The sequence below is a fragment of the Emys orbicularis genome, chromosome 22 (genome assembly GCF_028017835.1).
Source record: "Emys orbicularis isolate rEmyOrb1 chromosome 22, rEmyOrb1.hap1, whole genome shotgun sequence".
Taxonomy (NCBI): domain Eukaryota; kingdom Metazoa; phylum Chordata; order Testudines; family Emydidae; genus Emys; species Emys orbicularis.
Window position 1 is genome coordinate 11412086 of NC_088704.1, and position 22566 is coordinate 11434651.

General features: G+C 54.8%; 1 protein-coding gene across 1 annotated transcript; it reads left to right on the forward strand.

The window, feature by feature from the left end:
- The first annotated feature begins 154 nt into the window (after positions 1-154).
- On the forward strand, positions 155-15712 carry MTHFR (methylenetetrahydrofolate reductase). The gene is made up of 12 exons (XM_065421304.1): positions 155-219; positions 5105-5353; positions 6730-6968; positions 7356-7466; positions 7676-7869; positions 8670-8920; positions 9812-9946; positions 10381-10561; positions 11179-11361; positions 13829-13936; positions 14259-14378; positions 14923-15712. The coding sequence occupies exons 2-12, from the start codon at positions 5115-5117 to the stop codon at positions 15118-15120; spliced, it is 1959 nt and encodes a 652-aa protein (XP_065277376.1). The 5' UTR covers positions 155-219; positions 5105-5114; the 3' UTR covers positions 15121-15712.
- Positions 15713-22566: the final 6854 nt, after the last annotated feature.

Here is a 22566-nt window from a genome sequence, read left to right on the forward strand (position 1 = left end):
TGATGTCTCCCTAGCCCCGCCTGTTCTCTCCCCACGTGCGAGGGGAGGCGCGGGCCGCCCGTCGCAGGATCGCGTGAGCGGGGCGGGGGGAATAGCGGGTTCCTGGTCACGTGACGAGCGCGAGGCGACTCCTCCCCCGGGGAGGGGAATTTAACGCGCGCTCCCGTAGCAACGGGCACGCGTAGGAACGTGGTGGGGCTGAGACAACAGGAGACCGGGGTAAGAGCCGGGGGAACCCGGATCCGGGGCGGGGCGGCCTGGCTCCTCCCTCTGGGTACGGGGTGCGTCCGTGCGCGCCTGGGGGGGAAACCCCGGATATCCCCCGCAATCCCCGGCCGGGTGCGCGCGTGGGGGAGAGACCCCGGCCCGGATCAGCCCCCCCCAATCCCCGCGCCGGGTGCGCGCGTGGGGGAGAGACCCCGGATCTCCTTCCCCCCCCCCCCCCCCAGTCCCCGTGCCGGGTGCGCGCGTGGGGGAGAGACCCCGGATTATTCTCTCCCCCCCCCCTTCGGCGGGCTGGGTGCGTGCGTGGGGGAGAGACCTCGGATCAGGCCCCCCCCCCATCCGTGGGGCAGGACAGGTGGGGGAGATCGGATTCATTGCAGTGGTGGAGCTGAAAGAACAGGGGACAGCCTGGCTAGGACACAGAGTGAACACCCAGATCCAGATGGAGCCTGCTGCAGGACAGCGCAGAACCAGGGGAGGGGGAGATTTAGAGAAAAAGAGAGGGAGACTCCTGCCTTGAGCTGCGTGGGAAACTGTTGTTCCATCCAGAGAAAAGTTTGGAGATTTCAAATAAGTTCCCTGGGCTAGATTGGCAAAAAACGGTGAACACCTGAAAATTTTCATTCACAATATTTTGTTTTGGAAACTGAACCACGGCGTTTCCCAAATGAAATCTGTCCCAGGCTGCCTGCAGCGGAGCAAGCCCTGACTTCCAAGCAGGTTGGTGAGGAGCCCAGCTTCTGAGCTGAGAAGAAGCCAATGCAGGTTTCAAATGCTACCTGGGATCTGTCCAGAGTTAGTGGAAACTGAACTGTTCCTGCAAAATGGCTTGATTGATAAATCAGCAAATTCTGAAACACCCTCTCCCCAGCTTCCCCCACAATGTTTGGCTTTTTTATTTTAGGGAATCTTTCTGACCAACTAAACTTCAGCCCTACAGGGATAGCTTCATCCTGGAGTATGGGCGAACTGTGGCATGGACCCAGCCTCCCTAAGCTGACAGCAGCTGTCGGTTTGGAAGTAGGGGAAAGGGCCTTGGGTGCTGGTGGAGAAGGACAATACTTCTAATGGGGGGGGAGGGGTAATATTAGTCCCATTTTACAGATGGGTAAACAGAGGGATCCCATTCAGTGGGAGAGCCGAGATTAGAACCCTGGAGTCCTGGCCTCTCCTTCTTTGCTCTGTACAGTACTCCCAACCTTTCCAGACTATTGTCCCCCTTTCAGGAGTCTGATTTGTCTTGCATACCCCCAAGTTTTCCCTCACTTAAAAACCAGACATAAAAATACAAAGAAGTGTCACAGCACATTATTATTACTGCAAAAATTGCTTTTACTTTCTCATTTTTACCATATAATTATAAAATCAATTGGAATATAAATATTGTACTTACATTTCAGTATATAGAGCAGTATAAAGTAATTGTCTGTGACGTAGTTTGTACTGGCTTCGCTAGCGCTTTCTATGTTGTAAAACTAGGCAAATCTCTAGATGAGTTGATGTACTCCCTGGAAGATCTCTGCGTCCCCCCAGGGGTATAAGTACCCCTGGTTGAGAACCACTGAGCTAGGCTGCCTGGCTTAAGCTGCACAGGGAAGGGGTGCACCTGGGCTCAGGAGCGTCTGAGACCTGGGAGAATGGACCGCTCCCCCAGGGTCAGGGGAATGTGGGACCCAGCCAGGACGCCTGCTACACCTCCCATCCCAAAGCTGGGAAGGAGATGTCTATCACAAGCCTGCCTGGCTGAACCCTGTTTCTGGTTGTTGGTTCTGCTCTGCTTTGGGGAGGGACAATCTGTCTGAGCAGCTAGGCACGTGCTCCTTCCTGTACTTGCCTTGGGGGTTATGTAAGGTGAATAACTGATTAGTGTGGACAGAGGCCAAGCTGTCCAGATCCAGTCCTTGGAAGAAAAGCCACGTTATCGCCTCTTTCACCGCCACACAAAGGGCAGCATCAGCCCCTGGTCGGAGCCTCCAGCCGCGCCTCGCGCTGGGCACTTGTGAAGCCTGGGCGAAGATTTTTGCCTCTCTGAAACTTTTCACCTCTTGACTTCAGGGAGCAGCAAGTCCTAGCCTCAGGGCTTTCTATCTCTAGCCCCCTTTCCCCTTGTAACTCCATTAATCCTACTTCCCTGGCAGCCCACGAGGCTGTGTGAGCCATTTTCCTCTCTCCTGCTAATGCCCTTGCTGTCTCTGCGTGGGTTTGCACAGCCACAGCCATCACGTCAATAACAGCAAACGGATACAGGGAAAGAACCAAACCTACGATGAAGGCAGAGGCTGGGCAGATGATTGTTTCTCACATGTTACCAGCCCTTGTCTGGCTTCTCTTGCCAATAAGCTCTGATTGAATCTGAGGATGAGGGCATGGCCTGACATATTGCTGGTGGAGATACCTTATCTGCTGTGCTCCTTTTCCAGGCTTACAATCATAAATTGTCCTTCTCTTGCCCCTTTCATCAAAGGGCCTCAAAGCACAATACAGACCCTAAGGAATGAAGCCTCAACCCTTCCCTGGAAGTGGAGATATAATCCCAGATAGGGAAACTGAGGCACGCCTGTGACTTGCCCAAGGAACCACGGCAACTCAGTAACAGAGCTGGGAAGAGAACCCATGAGGTCGGATTCCCGGTGCCTTTGGTCTAACCCAGTGGTTCTCAACCTATTTACCATTGTGGGCCGCATCCAATACTACCTATATGGCCCTGAGGATGTCACATGGGCCGCAGCTGTGTGCTGACTGGGCCGCAGGTTGAGAACCACTGGGCTAACCACTAACGCCCACTTCTGAGCTGTGGATTAGAACAAGGATGGTGGGGGTGGAGAGCGTCAGGCTTCACTTCTCAGTTACTGAAGGCCAGGATTGGAGTTTTTATGCTGCTTTTGGTTGTTTCTGGTCCAGTCGTAATTGTTCGGGGGTGCTGAGTTACTGTGACTGCTCTGTACACACATCAGGTCTGTATGCACACAAGAGATTGGAGGCCCAGGTACCTCTTGGCATCAGCAGCCTCCCTGCTCCTTTTTCACAACTCCTGCCAGCTGGACAGGTCCCCAGAGGCTAGGCTAAGCCTTTCTCCTGATCCTTTCAGCCTGAGCCCTCGTGCAAGCAGCAAAGGGAGAGCAAAGTCCGCCTGCCAGTGGCTGGTTTGGGTGACATGGACAGGTGGTGCCACAAGCACAGGGTTTGTGCTATCGCTTCCTCCAAACCAGCTCAGAAGTTAAAGCAGCCTGTCCTGGGATGAGCTGGATTGTAAACTTGGCTTCATGCTCCTTTCCAAAGCAGCAGGTGGAGTGCAGCTGAGAGGAGACACTTGGCAAGGCACCCGCTAGGCCAGGGAGCCACACTCCGAACTGGGAGTTAAGAGGTCTGGCATCTGTTCCCAGCTCTGCCACTGACTTGCTGTGTGTCTTTGGGCACGCCACTTCATCTCCCTGCAGCTCCGCATCCCCATCGGTAAAGCCAGGCTCACAGCGCTGATATAGTTATAAGACCAGCAGCAGGCCAGGCTGTTTTCATTCCCGGGCTCAGGTGAGACTTGCCAATCAGTCTGTGCATCCCCCCTTTTAAGGGGCTGGCTGGCAGCTTGTCCCCCAAGGAATAGATAGTAGATAATATTTTCACCTCCCTACATTCCCTTTGGCCGCCCTGGCAGACAATAGGACTTTTCCTAGCTTGCATCCAGGCCTCCCAGCATGGTGTATTGGGAAGAGGTTCTCAAGGGAAGGGGATGCTGAGTGCCTGGAAAAGGAGGCTGTGTGTAGAGGGAATGCTGGGGTGGGGAGACTCTCATGCGACAGGAATGCTGGGTGATGGGGGAGTTCTCAGCTGAAGGCAGATTCGTATGATGCCAGACTGGACACTGCACTAGGTAACAGACCGTAGAGAACAAGCTTGGCCCATGGCAGGGCATTGGGACAAGATGACCGTGCTGGACTTTTCCATCTGGCTTCTGCCAGAGGAGAACACTATGGACTTGAGGGCAGGGTTCTGAGCGGACAGCATGCTGGGTAACAATCCGGCCTCTCTTCCCAAGCTATTTAAAGAAACATTGCGGTTCGGGAACAAACCGAGAGATAGCAGGGCCCTGCTGCGTGCACCCGTTGTGCCAGAGAGGTGGCTGGACGCAGCCCACGCTGGACAGAGCTGCTGGCAAGCCCAGGCGCTGTCCAGAAGGTCAGATTGACATTCACCAGCTGCACGAGGACGCCGCGGTAAATAAATTGTAAAGCATTCGAACGTCCAGAAAGAAACTCTTAAACCTGCTGATTCTGATGAGGGACAAAATCACTCCTGGTTTAACTTTAGGCTTTAGCAGAGTTACACCAGGGGTGAATAAGGTCCACTGACTTGCATCACTGACTGCTCCCCGTCACTGCATACTCAGTCCGATCTCCACGCGCCGCTGCTAAGTAGGGCTGACTAGGGTCCTGCAGGAGCTAGTTTGGAGGCAGGAACTACCATACCCGCCAGAACTCCTTGGGGAGCATTAGCAGGCGCCAAGGTCATTCAGCTGGCCCTGCTGTCCTGGTCAGGGCTCAGGCCCCATTGCTGCTCCTCTCCGATCCCATCGCTGCTCAGTGGGATTTCTGTACTGTTAAATACCATTGAGCAGACATGGGTGGACAGTTCAGGGAAGGGAGGGTGTGGAGTGATTTTTAACAGCCCCTGAGTCTCCTTCCAGCCCCACTGAAATCATCAGGTGTGGTGGATCGTTGACAACAGGGAGGCAACATGCATTCCTCCTACATCCTGTGCCCTGTGATCCCCTTGTCTTCCTGCACCCTCCTCCAGCTCCTGCTTAGAGCAGCCTCCCATAAACTGCTTTCCTAGCCACCCCCTAGGCAGTGACACCCACCCTCCTCCCCTCGCCCCCTCCCAGAGAGCACATCATGGTCAACGAGCCCCACAGCGCCAGCAATGGGAGCGCCAGTTCCAGGTCGGACGGCAGCAGCAGCGGCAGTGAGGGCTCCAAGGACAGCTCGCGATGCTCCACCCCCGTCCTGGATGCGGAGCGCCACGAGCGGCTGCGGGAGAAGATGCGCCGGCGATACGACTCCGGGGACAAGTGGTTCTCCTTAGAGTTCTTCCCCCCGCGGACGGCCAATGGTGCGGTCAACCTGATCTCCAGGTGAGCCCTGCGGGGTGGGGGAAACAGGGAGGAGGCGCGATGGCTTTGATTGGGGGACAGCCTGATAGAGCCGGTTCAGGCCTGTGCTCTGTCTCCCTTCCAGGTGAAGAAGCAGGTAATGGGTCTGTGCTTCCCTGCTGAGAAGGGTGATGGACTCCAGGTAATTCATCTTTGCATCCCCATAGAGTTAAACACCATGGTGGGATTACTAAGGGGGCTGGATCATTTCGTATGCGAACATATTCCTGCTAAAGGTGAATCCACACTCATGCTTCAGAGTCTGAGCTGATCACTGTGGGGTCAGGCAGGGGAGCAGAAAGGAATCTTCCTCTTGCTTAGTGTGCAGGGTCCGGTAGGTGCATGAGTGGGGTGTGTATGGGTGTCTCTCCAGGAAGCATCGTGTATTAGTTTCTGCCCCTGGCAATGACCAAACTAGATGGACCGGTGGCTGGTCTAATCTTGCGGGGCCCATGGCCTTGGCAACATGAATCCTGCTTGCTTTCCGGTCATCTAGATGCTTTGCTTTAGGCCCTTGTCTTTTCCCGCTCCTGGTGGGCGTCTCTCCCTGTGTGTCCAGGCCAAACCTCTGCAGTGCTGTGTAATGCGAACGCTCTGCCCCTTGTGCCCAGCCCGTGCAGGAAGGGCCTCTTGGGTCACAAGTCACCGTGGCAACGTCCAAAGGGAAAGGTGTGGTTTGAAAACCTCTGGCCTGTGCTAACGGAATAACAGGGCCCTGCTTTGCACGCCCTGGCCAGGTTCCAGCCTGGGGTAAGCAGGGGCAGCAGCACTGAAGGCAGGGGAGTCTCTGGCATCTGGAGCAGGCCTCCGTTTGGAATCTGGACTTAGATTAGACCTATTAGTTCCCCTTCCCCTCCTAATGGCCCCAGCAGCGCCTGCTTATTCCCTGTAGTCCCCGTTATACCCTATTCCCTAGATGCGTATCGTAGCCATGGGCCTGCCACCTTCTCCTATGGAAGAAGATGCCACAGCCTCCTAGATGTGGCTGGGAGGAAGCTTCTGGTAGATCCAGTCTAGAATTCTTCCTCTTTTAAAAAAAAAAAAAAAAAAAAAAAAAAAATGTTGTCCGAACTGCTAGTTCCACCCCTTTGGCTCTCCCTGAACATGGTCTCGCCTCTGTGGTGTTGATCTGCCAGGTTCTCATGGCCCTTAGTGGTTCCTTCACCAACCTGGAGCGAGTTAGCTCTTGGCCTCTTCTCCTGAGGTGGCTGCTCCAGCCCAGTAACTGTTCTTGCTGCTCTGGTCCAAATTCCCTCCTGTCTGCCACACGCTGTCTGGTAGTGAGTGCGATATCCCAGGCCTGGGGGTGGCAGCGCCCCCACAGGCTAGCAATAAACTGCTTCTGTTATAATCTGCAGGTTCGACCGCATGGGGATGGGTGGCCCCCTCTTCATTGATGTGACCTGGCACCCGGCAGGGGACCCGGGCTCCGACAAGGAGACCTCCTCCATGATCATCGCCAACACGGCCGTCAACTACTGTGGCCTGGAGACCGTCCTGCACATGACATGTTGCAACCAGACCAAGGAGGAGATCACAGGGCATCTGCAGAAAGCCAAGCATCTGGGGCTGAAGAACATCATGGCGCTGCGAGGAGGTGAGCCTTGGGGATAATGCCAGAGGTACCTTCACCTCCAGTGAGCGACTCCTCTGTGGGAGGAACTAGAATGAACCAACCTGGTGATCTAGCATCCCTCCCAGTTCTGGGGCCATGTGGTTCAGCATCTGTCTGAATCTGTTGTCCCAGGATAGGGAAGTCCTCTTGGGTTAGGGCTGAGATGAGTTAACCTCAGCCCAGAAGGCGTGGTGCCTCCAGCTCAGGTGGTGGAGATGAAGGGCCCATGGGTGGAACCAAGTAAGGGTCCAATGACCTTGGAGACGCCATTTCCCCTTCCTCTCAGTGATGGGCGGCCCGTCTAGCGCTGGTTGAGCTTTGCTATACACAGGCCATGGGTCAGACCCATCTCCATTTCTCCTCACGCAGACCCCATTGGCGAGGAGTGGGAGGAAGAGGTGGAAGGCTTCAACTACGCTGTCAACTTGGTGAAGCACATTCGCTGCGAGTTCGATGACTATTTTGACATCTGTGTGGCAGGTAAACACGTCTTTTTATGGGCGAGCGGTGGTGGGGTTTGCCTCTGATCGTGGGGATCGGTAGACTGTGCTGGCAAGACTCTGAGCGACGGCTTGTGGATGCTGGACTCGGTCCTGAATGGTTCAGGCGTTTGATGCCCCAGCGTGACCGAAGCTCTGAAGGAGAAAGCATGCTGCCTCCTGGCTCAGCTCCTCCTCTTCTCTCTGAAGGTTACCCCAAGGGCCACCCTGAAGCCGAGAGCTACGAAGCCGACCTGAGGCACTTGAAGGAGAAAGTCTCTGCTGGGGCTGACTTCATCATCACGCAGCTCTTCTTCAGGTCCAAGACCTTCCTCGCGTTCATGAAAGACTGTCAGGCCATTGGCATCACCTGCCCCATCGTACCTGGCATCTTTCCCATCCAGGTGAGATTCCCCAGCCCTTGCCAGGAGGGGTCCATAGTTGGATTTTTGGGCTAAATCCTGCCAGGTCCCAAGCACCCTCAACTAAAGCTCCAAGTCACTGGGAGATGAGGGTGCTCAGTGCGCCCCAGGAGGCAACTGGTAGCTTGTAAGATCTGACTGTTGTCTCTGCAGAGCAAAAATGTAGCAGGACAAAGTAATGGAAGGATGGTGGGAGCCACCTTTCCAGGGGGGTCTTCATTAGTCATGTCACTAAGCACACCTAGCACAATGCAATGGGTAAACTGGAGCCCTTGGCCAAACAGTGCCAAGCCAATAACCGCAGGTCTCTTCCCTGAAGAGTTTACAGTCTAAAGACACCAGCCGGGATGCTACGGTACAGAACAGCGGCTCGGAGCTTTGCATTCCTCTTTATGCTTCCGCCTTGCCTGCAGAGATCTTGAGTGCTTTTCAAACACGAATTAATCCCCAATTGCCTGCCCCCTTTGAAGGAGGTAAATACTGCCCCCTTTTTAAAGATTGGGGCGGGGGGGGAGAAATGGAGCACAGAGAGGTGAAAGTGATTTGTCGGAGGTTGCAGTAAAAATCAGTGATAAAGATGGGAATAGAACCCAGGGGTCCTGATGCAAAGTCTCCTGTTTTGACTACTATAAAAACTCTTCCCCCTAGCGGAGATCTTTCCTGGTACAGATGTTACTTTGTCAACTGGCTGGGGAGCAGAAATAGGCATGAAAATTGAGAGGCCTCGTTAGCCTTTCCCTCAGGTATTCCCCTTCCCTGTTCCCCTTGTATCCCCTACCCAGGGTTACCATTCTCTGCGCCAGCTCGTGAAGCTCTCCAAACTCGAGGTGCCACAGGAGATCAAAGAAGTGATCGAGCCCATCAAGGACAACGACGCAGCCATCCGGAACTACGGGGTGGAGCTGGCGGTGTCCATGTGCCGGGAGCTGCTGGACAGCGGCATGGTGTCCGGCCTGCATTTCTACACCCTCAACAGAGAAGTGGCCACCACTGAGATCCTCAAACGTCTGGGCATTTGGAAAGAGGATCCCAGGTGAGCAGAGAGCTACTCCTGGAACATCTTTTTCCTGTCACAGCTGCACCTTCAATAGATATGACCTGTAAAGGAAAGAAAAAGAGTTGGCTGGTGGTTCCCCCCCACTGCCACCCTCTCCTTCTGTTTGTATTGATACATTAGAAATTCAGGTCTGGCCTTCCCTAGAGGACTCTGTGGATGACTGGAGAGCTGGGAGGATTATGACCTCAAAGTACTAAGGGTGTGAGAGCTGCAGCAGCTGAGGGGAAGGTGGTTTGTAGTCAGACTGTTTAAACCTATTGGCGGGGTTTTGTTTTGTGGTATAGGTGTGGGTTTGTTGTGGCTTTTGTTGTTTGTTTGTTGTTTTTTTACAAGCACTTAACTCAAATGCGTGACGAACAGTCGGGAGATAAGAACTTTTCATCTTCCCCATCCCTTGGTGTTAAGTGCTGAGTAAGCTCAAACTGTGATCTCTAGCAGAAATAGGGAAAATGTTCAATAGTTGAGCAGGGGGCTGTCCGGCAAGGGTGGGGGACACAAACATTGGGGTCTTTTTTTCTTTAAAAATGGCAAACCTTTCAGGCTTGTCTAGCCACCAGAAAAGGGCAGGAGCCCATCTGTGTATTTAATCTGTGCAATTCGTCTTTAACAAACTGCCCAGCTGCCTGGGAGGATACATGTGAGGGGGATAACTAATGCCTTGGCGTGAGCCGCCATCTCCTGAATGGGGGAGAGGTGTCCGCTCGGGAGGGAGGTGCCTCTGTGGATGCAGTGAGGTCTCTCAATTCTGCTTCAGCCTCCCAGAGCCCTGCCTCTCCCATAAAATGCATTTACTAGCAGTGCTTTCAATCCCAAAACAGGGAGTCTGTTACGGAGAAGCCACCCTAATAATCTCCATTTTCCCCCAAGACGGCCTCTGCCCTGGGCAGTCAGCGCCCACCCCAAGAGGAGAGTCGAAGACGTCCGGCCTATTTTCTGGGCCTCCAGGCCAAAGAGCTACATTCACCGAACTCAGGAATGGGACGATTTCCCCAATGGCCGCTGGTGAGTCTCTGGTCTAGGCCAAAGGGGGCTGGAGCCAGGGCGAGTGGAGCAGGAAGCCATTTGAGTCATGGGACCATCCGCTCCGACTTCACTTGAAATGGAAGGGTGGCTCTGTAGGACAGGCAGAGGCTGCTGGACTCGTTTCAGGACCCTTTTGGAGTCCCGTCACTTAGTCCATCTGGTGATACTTTGCTAGGAGACTCTCTGGTGGTGCCCTGTTGCTTGGAGCTGCATGAGGGGGCGAGCTGCTGTGTGGGGTTGAGTGGGTGGCCCCAATGCGGTGGGGGTGCGGATCCCTGGTTGATTGGCGACTCTCTCCCCATCTTGGGGGGTGGGGGGGTGGCTTTTCCCCCACCCTCTGGAACAATCCGTCAAGCAGGTCACATTCCACCCCAGGCAGCACATAAACCCCGTCTCTCTGCTCCACCCCGCAGGGGGAACTCTTCCTCGCCAGCCTTCGGTGAGCTGAAGGACTATTACCTCTTCTACCTGAAGAGCAAGTCGCCTCGGGAGGAGCTCCTGAAGATGTGGGGGGAGGAGCTGATGAGCGAGGAGAGCGTCTTCGAGGTGTTCACCTGTTACATCTCTGGAGAGCCCAACAAGGAGGGGCACAAGGTGAGTGAAGGCCTGGGGCTGAGAACGGAGAGGGAGGCTCATTGGAGAGTGGGGCAGTGCAGCCCCCAACGAGGACTGGCTCAGAGAGAGACAATGGTGCTTATTTCATGCCCTCTCAAAGGCATCAAGCACCCTGTCACATTCCTCTAGACAGGGTCAGGGCGTTCCTCCACCAAGGGGGGGACTCTCGGCACGGGAGAGCCAGCACCCAGAGCTAGGAACAAACCTGGACAAAGATGTCCTTGTGCTGTGAAAGGGCCAAGACCAGTGATTTTTCAGAATAATGGCACACCTGGTAAGAAGGGACAACCCCCATGCGTTCAGCCCTGGGGACCGCACGCTGGAAAAGCACCCCTGGTTTGAAGGGGGTCTCTGAGATGGGCTGTATTAGACCATGTAGGGCTTTAAAGAAGCTGCCTGGGATCTCGATTTGCACCCAGAAGGGAGCTGTCAGACTGCGTGAGGTAAGAGCACTTGTGGGCTGTGCTCTCACTAGCTCATCTCACCTACGAGGTGGGCAGCCATGTCCCCATCCACTGGAGTCTTGTCGCTGCCCGGTGCTGTGAGGTTATGGTAATGGATAGACCCTTGGATTTCACTCTCTTTCCTTCCTGCAGGTGACCTGCCTGCCCTGGAATGACGACCCTCTCGCTGCTGAAACCAACCTCTTGAAGGAGCAGCTGGAGAAGGTGAACAGAAGAGGAATCCTGACCATCAACTCCCAGCCAAACATCAATGGCAAACCGTCCACTGACCCCATCGTGGGCTGGGGGCCCAGTGGGGGCTATGTCTTCCAGAAGGTACCAAGCATAGATGTGTATGGCTAGAAGGGACCCTTAGCATCTAGTCTGGCCTCTTATGCAGGAGATCAAAGAACGTTGTTCGATTTCTGCATCCAGCCCGGTAACAGCGGGTTGAGCTAGAAGTACCTCTGTAGAAAGAGATCCAGCCTAGATTTTTTTAACCTTCACGTGATGACCCATCTCTAGATAATTCATTCCAGTGGCTAATTACCCCCACTGTTAAAAAATGGGACTTGATTTCTAGTCTGAATTTGTCTAGCTTCCGCTTCCAGCCATTGGATCTTGTGACGCCTTTGCTTGCTAAGATTGAAGAGCCCCTTATCATCAGGAATCTTCTCCCCCTAGGCACTTCTAGACTGTGATCCAGTCAGCTGTCAGTCTCCTCTTGGATAGATAGATGGAGCCTCTCAGTGAAAGGCAGGCTTTCGACACTTGGATAGTCCTACCCCAATGCCTGTATCTCAAGGCTGCTGTACCAGCCTCTTCCATTCGCCGTCTTTTCCAAAGCTGCTTATTTCAGAGCTGGGGTTCGTTGGGCTAAGGACACGTCTAGCTTCAATTCCCTGAGCTCCCTCCCAGACCTTTCGGCTTGTTACTTTCCAAAAACCTGCGTTACAGGAAGTGATAGCATCTGGCTACGTGTCCAATAAGAGAATTTTCTGCCAGCTTGCGGTGACTCTGCTGTCTTGTGCAAGAGCAGGCAGGGAGATCTGGCAGGAGATTGGGACCGAGAAGATCTGGCCTGTAACTGGCTCACCCAAGGCAACACAGCGAGTGAGTGGAAGAGCCAGGAGTAATCTATGAACCTCTATTTCCTCATCTGTAAAATAGGGACAGTGCCACTTCCCGGCCTTTGCAGTGTTTCACCTCTGGGGATGGAGAGTGCTACTTACATTTTCCCTTTCATGGACCAGGCCCCACTCTAAGTGCTGCCTGCAGGGTATCCAGTAGGTGGTGCTCTTCCCTCCAAGCCACTGCCTCACATGGTGGTGCAGGAGGTACTGTCCTTTGGAGGAAACAGAACACTGAGAAAGTCATAGGATCTTTAATGACCGCAAGTGTGTCCTGGTCAGCTTCCAGCTTGTTGTTCTGCTTCCCTAAACTCTCCCTGCAGTTTCACTCTGAGAGGGATGCCTAGCTCATATGTCGCACTTCTCATCAGATCTCAAGGTGCTTTACAAAGGCTCATTATCCCCTTTTACAGATGGGGAAACTGAGGCACAAAGAGGGGAAATAGCTTGCCCAGGGTTACCCAGCTGGCTAGTGACAGAGCCAGGAATAGAACCCAGGTCTCTGGCGTCCCAGACCAGTGCTCTGTCCCCTAGACCATACTGCCTGCCCGTTGTTCTTTATTGCCAGTCCTGACCAGTTGCACAGTGTTACCATGCACTGTTCAGCCAGCGCCTGTGCTCCACCCCAGAGCCTGGCTGCATTTCAGTGATGGCTGGAAGCGATTTCTGTATTTCCCTTGCCTGTCTCGTGTGAGAGACAGCACTTTGAGATCCTCCAGTGAATGGCGCTATAGAAGTGCAAAATATCATGATGATGATGGGGTCCCCCAGCATCAAGGTAAACAGTGGGAGCAGAGCACATGGTGGGGAACAATACGAGCCAATTCAAAGGGATTTGGATCGTTAAAGCCGCTGGGCCAGCAGATGGCAAATGCAGTTCAGTGGCGAAAGATTCCCCAGGAGCAAGGAAATCAATCATCCAACACAATGGCCAGGAAACAGAGCTAGTGCCCAGTTGGGAGGGAGGCAGTTGCTGAATCCAGCCCAGAGCAGCAGCCAATGGGGAAAAGGAGGAATTAGGCTGTCTTAGGCATACGCAGAGGACACCAGACAAAAGAGGTGCTGCTGTGAATGGTCGGGCCCTCATTAGAGCCCAGCTGGGATCGCTCGCCGGACCGCGGGGGTGAAATTGCTAACGGGGGTGCAGCACAGAACAAAGCTGTCAAGCCGGAGTCTTTTAGAAACAGCCAGCACCTGCTGCTTTATGGGTACCTGGAATGACAGGTGCAGAGGCTGTGGCTTAGCTACCTGGGTGCATCCCCTACTGCAGAGCCCACGGGGAGGCTTGATTTTGGACCCCTTCACTCTGAAGGACCTAAGCTAGGAGTATGGGTAAGAGGCTGCCTGCAAAGGATTATCAATACATTGGGCTTGTGCCCTGTGTTACCTCTGTGTGCTAGGCACTTTTGGGGCCACCGCCACTTCTGCCCTTTGTTTATTTGGCCATTCCCAGCTCTCCCCCTGACTTGCCTCAGTTTCCCCATCTATAAAATGGGGATAGTATGGGCCTGTCTCAGGGGGTGGGATGGATGGATTCTTCTTAGTACCTTCCCCATTTTAGCTGCTGGGGCTTCAGAAAACTGGATGAGTCCTCAACAGCTGGGTTTCCCACGGGTTCCTCCCGTCCCTGCACTGCAATGAGTTTTGGCTTCTGTTTCCTCCTGCCCACGCAGGCATACCTGGAATTCTTCACCTCCAGCGAGAACATCACCGCGCTGCTCAAAGTGCTGAAGACGAAGAAGTACGAGCTCCGTGTGAATTACCACATTGTCAACGTCCGGGTAAGAGCGTGCTTAGCCGATGCTTCCCTCCCACCACGTCCCGGAGACCCCGGCGGCCGAGGTCCTAAGGAGAGAGAGCAGGTCTGCCAGCAGGGCAGGAAGCTGGGAGTTGGTAATTGGACAGGGTGAAGCAGCACTAGCTATTCCCTGCAGCTCCTTCCTGAGCTGTTGGCTTTTCACCGGTTGGTTGATGGTTTAATTTCAGGAAGTAGCGCCCATAAAAGCACCTCTGCACCATGGCCCAGCTCCACTGCCCCCACTTCCCGCTCGGGACCATCTTTCTCTAGAAACTGCTTCCAATGTCCCATCCTCCTCTTGGCAGGGTGAAAACATCACCAACGCTCCCGATCTGCAGCCCAACGCCGTGACCTGGGGCATCTTCCCAGGCAGAGAGATCATTCAGCCGACGGTTGTGGATCCAGTAAGCTTCATGTACTGGAAGGTAAGAGCCTCACTCCAGCTGACCTTTAACGTATCCCCACCCGGGGGTTAGAGAGAGGTGGTGCGGTTTGGTTTGGGGGGGTTTTGTCTCTTCTTTATCAAGACCCACTGGACAATCACAGGGCCACGGTAGTGCCTAGATTGGTTCCATCCTATGCTCCTTAGTCCTTATGCAATGGGAGCTTTGTCTGAGTGAGGGCTGCAAGATTCTCCTCCCCCCCGCATTATGTATTTGTTGTCTATGAAGTTGGCGATGTGAGTGCCAGCCCCAGGATTTCTGTGCCAGTTCCCACAGCAGTTGAGGCTGAGGCAGTACTGAGCAGCACTGGTGAAGAATACGCATGCACATGGTTTCTAGAAAGCAGGAGGCTGCATTGATTTACTGCCCCGATTCTCAGCTGTGGAGGGGGGCAGACGTGAAGCCATACGCCCTCTGGCTTCCCCTGCCAAGACGAGCCGCCCTAGACGACGACGTAGGCGTCGCAGCTAACGTGACTCACGTGCATGTGGTGACTGTACCAAGCTCTCTGCCTTTGTCCCAACAGGATGAGGCCTTTGCTTTATGGATTGAGCAGTGGGCTAAGCTGTACGAAGAGGAGTCTCCCTCTCGCATGATTATCCAGTACATCCACGACAACTACTACTTGGTCAACCTGGTGGACAATGAGTTCCCGCTGGAGAACTGCCTGTGGCAGGTCATGGAGGACACTTTCGAGCTGTTGAACTGTCCCACGGAGCAGTGAGTCACAGCTGCCTGCTCCGTCCATCCACCCGCTCACTGCAGGCAGCACAACTGCCATGGGGCAAGAGGAGCCCGGCTTGGCAGGCCAGGGAGCCAGACACTCCGCCCAAGGGCCATGACCACTCTGCTCTCACCTCTACATTGAGCCACGTTCTTTCTCCTGCTCTGCCCGAGGCACATGCTCGTCTCTCCCAGAGCATGACTCCAGCGGGGCTTCCCAGTGCCCCTCTCTGTTACAAACTAACCATGTCCCAGTCTGTTCTCATATGCCAATGGCAGCTAGAACCATCTGAACCTCCCCGCAGAGCTGCAGGCTGCACTCTAAGAAACGATCCAGCAGCTTTTTCAGTGTCCTCTTCAGGGTCTGTTTCAATGTGATCATAGTGGGGACTCGCCCACTCACTGCAGCAGAGACAGCGTGCTGGGGTATTTGGACACTAAATGGTCTAAAAGACTTGGTCAAGTTTTTCTCCCAACCTCCCCACTCCCCTTTTTGTTTTGTTTTTTAAAGGAACGGGAAGAAGGGAATTCTCCAGGTCAATTTCAGCTCTAGTTCAGTGATTAGGAATTAATTAATAAATAGCAGACACTCACATGTGCCTCATTTCTGGATCAACAAGATGGGTGCAAAATCTCTCAGCCCTGGGTTTGGATTTTAGGTCAGTTCAGCTCTAACCCAGCTGAAAGCGGTTTTGAGAGTCATGCCAACATCCTCTCCATGCTCAAGGATGACCGTGAGGTTGCTCCGTTAAGGGTGGGGCCAGCCAGGCAGGAGTGAGGCGTTTAGCAGTGGGGCTAGTGTGTGTCATGCACCAGCTGCTCAGGGACTGGATTTTACAGCCCGTGGCCTCCACTGGTACAGGTACAGATTGGAGGTGTGCGCACAACCTACCACTGTGGCTGGGCCACAGAGCTGGTTAAGTAGGCTCCAGTCTGGCTAACAGAGCTGGGGCTTTCACCCTCCGGCAGTGGATGCTCATGCTTTATAGTAATTCAAGGGAAACCTTAAAATGTCCCAACAAGATGCAGGGTCGGTGTGTGAGCTTTCATTTTCCCCACAGCTCAGGCCAGGATGAACTATTCCTAATCTCTGCCCTAGGCTGGATTGTGGATCCAACTATGTTTAATTCCTACACTGTAGAGGTACCTGGGTAAACACTCTAAATCTGACAGTTAAAACATGGTTCACTTTAGGAACACGATCAGAATATGGATGGTACAGGCCCAGTGGTGTTGCAGAAGTGTGTAGTGTTGTCTTGTGTGCTGGAAGATCAGGCTCAACCATGGTTTAACTGTCTCTCCAACCAGTCAGGAGTGGGAGAGTCCAGCCAGGCGGAGTCATTCCAATGTGCTGGGTGCACAGCTCTGCTAGCAGGGGGCCCTAGGCCTGGGGCCCCGAGCACCACAACTAGGGCCTTGCGCACAGCACGAGCTCAAAAAATAAACAGTCCTCAGGCAGCAGCAGCAGTTCTAGTTAAACTGAGCAGCTGGTGCAGTCAAGGATTCAGCCCCCCCAGGGCCTAGCTGGGCAGTGGGACAGGTCCATTCTGCACAAGTGCCTGTCACCAGCATTACTGCGGGGGGGCGGCATGAAGTGAAATGAGACGTTTGGCCAAACCGCAGCCCATGCTGCAGAGTTGATGGGGCATGTCTTCCATTCCACAGTGCATTGGGGGTGGGGGAGGAGACAGATGCCTTCACCTGAGCATAGCCAGGAGGGGAGCTGTGGGGGAAGAACACAGCAGTGACAGCACCAGGCTGAAACAAGCATCTAAAGGAGCAGCAAGAGGCAGTTGCCTGCTTCAGTGACACCGAACGTTGGACAAACCAGTGTGGCAAAGCTTGAGCCGATAACCTACTGCCACCACAGACAAGCTCGGGGCAGCTTCTGGGGGGATTTCAAAACCCCTGCCCAGCTGGGTGAATGCTTTTCCCCATGAGCACTGGGGAGAAGTACTTCCTGCATCCTTCTGTCCCTTTAATTTTAGCCTTGTGGGGAATGGCTGATGCCCTGTAACCACCCTAGCTAGATCAATCTCTGCAGGCGCTAATGAGGGGCAGGGGGTGGGGGCAGACATGCCCACCTGGCCTCAGCAAAGCTTTTTGATGCTCAGCTGTTCCCAGCAGGTTTCTTCATCACAGCCCCATTCAGCAGAGAAAGGACCCTGCGGGAGGCAGAGGCTCAGAGGTTGGCCACCCACCGAAGGGCTTAATGAGGAGCTGATGGACGGGAACACATGCAGGAGCAGAGGGCTGCACAAGAATCCCCACGGGGAAGAGGCATTTCTAAAAATAAAGCCCCTGTTCAAGCCATCATGGGCTGCCCCGAGCCGAGTTACGCTAGGAGGAAGCGGGGGCTGGACGGGGTGGAAGCCTCAAGCCCACAAGCAGGAAGGGAGCTCCTGGGCAGGAGAAGAGCTTGGTTTCTTCCGCCCCCACCCCGGGTCAGAGAACTGGACCCTGGCATGGCCTTGGGTGGAGCAGTTTGTGGTACAGGGTGAACCCCTGATTCAAAGGAAATCATGTGGCAGACCGACCTTTAATCAGAACTCACATTCAGCACAGCCTGCACCAGACAAGCTGCGTATCCCCAGCAGTGCATTCGTCCTGCCTTGCGCCAACATAGGCAAGGCCAGTGGGCGAGGAGAGTGCCCTTTTCTGCCCCAGCGAACACGCCCCCGACGCAGGGCAGGGAGGAGACACAATGTCCTGTGCTTTGAACCTGAGCCCCAGGCTGGAGACGCTCTGTTCCTAGGAGTGCCTGGCAGGCCGATGTGTCACTAGCAGAGCAGGGACTGGCTCTGCCAGAAGCTAGTAGCCCCTGCAGCTGCCTGGCGGGGACAATTCTGAGAAAGCACCACTTCCCTGCATTCTTGGTAAGTGTTCAAAGGAGACACACACACGCCCCTTCCTTTCAATACCCAGCCATGTTCTCAGCTGGCCCAAAGAGGGGAGCTCTGGCCAGTCCCTCCAGTAGCTCAGCAGTGTCCTTTGCCCTCCAGACGGGACCCTGTCAGCTGGTGCCACCTTCCAAAGGCCTGAAATGGAAGAGGGGAGAAGTCAGACCCAGGTCACAGCTGGGTGGCCCCCAGCATTCTGCAATGCAGCCCCAGCCACCCTCACCTTGACTACATCATAGAGGGGGGACTAGAGGTCCCGGTTTATAGTGCTCCACCTGGGTGAGGCTGCATGGCCTAGTGGGCCCTGCCATCTCTACCCACTGCGTTAAGTGTGGGCCTCCAACTTCTACCAAGGGGCTCAGGAGGGCTGAGCGTGGCCTGGGCTCATCCAGCAGGATGTGACGGGGATCCTCATCTTTTACGATAGGGCCAAAGAGCGTTTGCCTGGAGGTCTCTCTGCCACCCCCAGCCCTGGGGCCTGGCTCAGAGACCCTGTCCTTCCCTAGCACTCAGGGAGACTGGCTAGAGCACAGAATCTCTTCCCACGGCAGAAGGATCAAGTCCCGCCAGCAGAGGCAGCCCATCTGCTGCACGCAGGAGGTCAGCGTTAGACACAGGCTGTTTGCACATGACCCCGACACGCCTCCACTTTCCCTGCGATGCAGCGAGAAGGGGCCAGCAGAGAGATTGCCACGAACAGTTAATCCTACAGCTTACTCTCCTTCCTGCACCCAGCCGACTGCAGGAGTGACCCAGGGGGAAAGAACTTCCCCTGGCCCGGGCAAGCGCCATGGGCTCTGGGCTGGGTCAGTGGCATCTCCCAACCAGCTTTACTTGCCCTGCTAGTTAGAACAGCATAACACTGAGTCAGCGTAGTTTGGAAACAGCCTCCTAGTAGCTGAGAGAGCAGGGCCCAGGCCAATGGCGCCATCACACGTGGACCATGCTAATCCCCACACCTGCCTAGACAACAGCAACCCCTCCCTACCCCTCAGCCAGGATTGATTAGCAGAGTCTCTGCTTACTAAGGCTTCATTAACCCCGTGCAGCATCAGGCCTCAATCTCCTTTCGTTCAAGGCAAGGACCCACAACACTAAGGAACACACAGAATGGAAACAGCACCTGCGATGGGACTAGCGTGGAAAACGCCATTCCCTTCGGTGCCCTCTTCCCTGCTGCTCTGCCCGCCTGTACCAAGCCTTTTTACACTATAAGCTCTCGGGGTAGGGGCTCTCTCTCACTAGGCGTTTGTGCAGCGCCCGGCACAAACTGGGTTAGGGCCTCTAGGTGCTCCCGTAATACAAATAATTTGTAGTCCACAGAATCACAGAACTGGAAGGGAGCTCGAGAGGTCATCTAGTCCAGTCCCCTGCTAGAAGCTTCAGCTACTAACTGGGAGATCAAGCGGAAGAGCTGTAAGCTCCTACCCTGGCGAGCAGGCTCCGGTCTTCACCCTCCAGGAAACTCTGGGCCACCTGGCTTTGCAGGTAGCGCCTCCTCCAGCTCCTCCAGCCCCATTCCAGCAGCCTCTGCCCAACCTGCAAGGAGAAAAGGCAGCACACAGAGGTTAGCTCCCTCTGCCCGGCACTGTCTGCCATGAATCTCCTTCCCCTCCTCGGCCAGCGTTCAGGCTGTTTAGACTGCAAGCTTTCAGGGGCAGGGGCCCCTCGCCTTACCCCGTTGGCAAAGCAACCTGCACACCGGCAGCACTCTAGGAGCAGTCGGCCAGGGGCCAGCTGAAGGAGCAGGCCTGTTGCTGGGACACTCAGATGGGGCTCAGAACAGGTCCCAAATAGTCACTTGTCCAAGGAGGAGGACGACAGAATATGGGTCTGTACTAAAACCAGATGGCTGGGGATTGAATAGAGGAGGAGGTAAAGGGAGGAAGGAAGACACTGAGTAATGAGGAGTGTGGGTTAGTAGTTTGTCAGGCACACGAGGCAGGACTCCTGGGTTCTCACGCCACTCCTGCCAGAGACTTGCTGTGTGACCTTAGGTGCAAGCCACTTAATCCTCCGTGGGCCTCAGCTTCCCCATCTGTGACGTGGGGATGGGGACTATCCCAGGAGGGCCGGGCTTTGAGAGGACAGCCACTGCAGGAGCGTTCCCCTCGTTGTGGATGGGCCCAGACATTCACTCACCAGCGCCCGCATGATCAGTGCCGTCCTGCTGGCGTCCATCCACCGCTGCCACCCGCTCGCCAGAGAGCACATCCTCCTGCTGGCCCGGAACCGGCGGAGCAGCACGTTGTGTCGCCATCGTCTCAGGTACTTTGTCCTGGAGGCAGAGAAGGAAAAGGAACTTGCTCGTCCCAACGGCTGCACTCGCCGCAGCTGATGTTCTCCCGCAGCACAGACACAGCCGGCCTCACTGCTTCCCGGGGAACCTGACACCGCTCCAAGGCAAGGATCGAGTGATGCCGGCAGTCCTTGCATCTAACCCGCACTCAGCTACTTACACCTAGTGACTGGAGACTCCCGGCCCATCTGTTATGTGCTCTCCATTGGTCGTAAAGGATGCAGTGGGAGGAGGGGGACAAGCCGGGACTCACTGTCCTCCTCCCCCCCACTGCCCCCAACAGTGACACAAGGCTCATCCCTGCTTATTTGATTAGCACATTTAGTGCAGATAGTGGGGGTCAGTTAACAACCCTGCAGGCCAAAGGCCTCTGTTTATCCACTCGACAGGTATGAGTTTCCCCCACGCTGCCCTGCCAATGTGCCCCAACGCTGACCTCCCATAGGGCCTGGACTGACACCTCCATCTTACTCTGCATGATCCATATGTTAGTAACAGCTTTCGGTCGCTGCCCACCTGCTCCAGATTCGAACCAGTGACCATCACCCGTCCCCTTCCCTGCTTCAGTGCCCCCAGAGCACAATCAATTGTTTACGGAGATTCCTCATGCTGACTGCCCCCCAGCAGAAGCAGGGAACCTAGGCACATGCACATACATGAGACCTAAGAAATGCTCCTTCCATTTAAACAGCCAGACCCTATGGTCAGGGCCGCCATTAGGAAGGAAGAAAAAGAACAGGGATTTCAAGGTCTTGCTCTGTCAGATACATCCATCTTCCCTCCCCGCCGCTGACTGATGGAAACACACCCTGAAGGTGACAGCACAGTTACCAGCAATTCCTTCTCCAGCTCCCTTGGTGCTGACCCTGTGCTTACCCAAGCCGTCTTCTATACAGCTCATCTGGTACCAGCTCGGTGCTGCTCTCCTGGGGCCAGGCATGGCCAGGTGCCCAGCCCACTGCACCAGGCCTCTCCAGAAGCTGATGGACTGGCAGCCTCTCTGTCCTGCTTTGGTTTCTGTAGAGCACCAGCCAGCGACGGAAGGCGCTGGGAAGGAGCCTATGGTAAGTCGCTGTGCTTGGTCCAAGACCCTTTTCTCTGCGTCGTCTCGGCTCTGGGGGAGGAGACACAGCAATCACACAGGGCATGCCGCCGTGGCAAGGTAAAGAGCCGGCAGCGGCTGTTCTACCTTTAGCTCCCAAAACAGGACCACAGCCTGCATCCTATTCAATTAATGAGCAAATAATGTATAGAATAGCTCGAGTAGATGGCTCCCTTCTAGGCAGACACCCACATGCTCCAACAATGCCCCACTGTGCCCTGTACAGCCCCCAGAAAGGAGGAAGCGGGTTTCATTCTTACTGATTGACCAAGACAGAGGCATTTTCCTGCCCTTCCTGGCTCCTATGAGGGTGCACCGCTGCCGGGAGGTCTGGGACAAGGCGGCCGCTTTCGTCCAGTAGTTGCAGGCCTGAGGACAGAATTTACAAAGCAGTGGTCAAGACCTAACACAAAAGCAAGGGGGGGGGAAGCCCTCCCCTCACACACACGATAGTCACACAAGCTGAGCCACAGGCGTGACACCCCAGGGTTCAGATCCCAGCAGGGCTGACTAAATCCTTCAAAATAAATGGAGTCTCATGCAGTTTGCCGGCTGTGGGCCTGTCAGAAAGGACTGTGATAACCAAGGTCCAGTCTGCTCTGTGGGGTAGAAATTATCCAGTGGCACCTTCCTTAGGAGCAGGGGATTTGTTCTAGTCTTTTTGCCTAGTGTGTTGTGCACCAGCGGGGAAGCAGCATGTCTATAGCCTGAAAAGCACTTCCAGACGAAAGGCCAAGCACAGTCACGGGCCGTCGCGTAGCCGGTCACACAATCAGAGCCCGTGTATCTAAGTGTTGAGATGAACCCCAGCGCCAGTCTCTGAGCCGAGTCACCCAGCTGTGCTCTTCTTCAGAGAGCAGGGAGTTGTCTCAAACATCGGGCCCTACCAAATTCCTGGCCATGAAAAACGTGTCACGGACCGTGAAATTTGGTCTTTTGTGGGCTTTTACCCTATACTAGACAGATTTCCTGGGGGAGATCAGCATTTCTCAAATTGGGGGTCCTGACCCAAAAGGGAGTTGCAGGGGGGTCGCAAGGTTATTTTAGGGGGGTCACGGTATTGCCACCCTTACTTCTGCGCTGCCTTCAGAGCTGGACGGCTGGAGAGTGACAGCTGTTGGCTAGGCGCCCAGCTCTGAAGGCAAC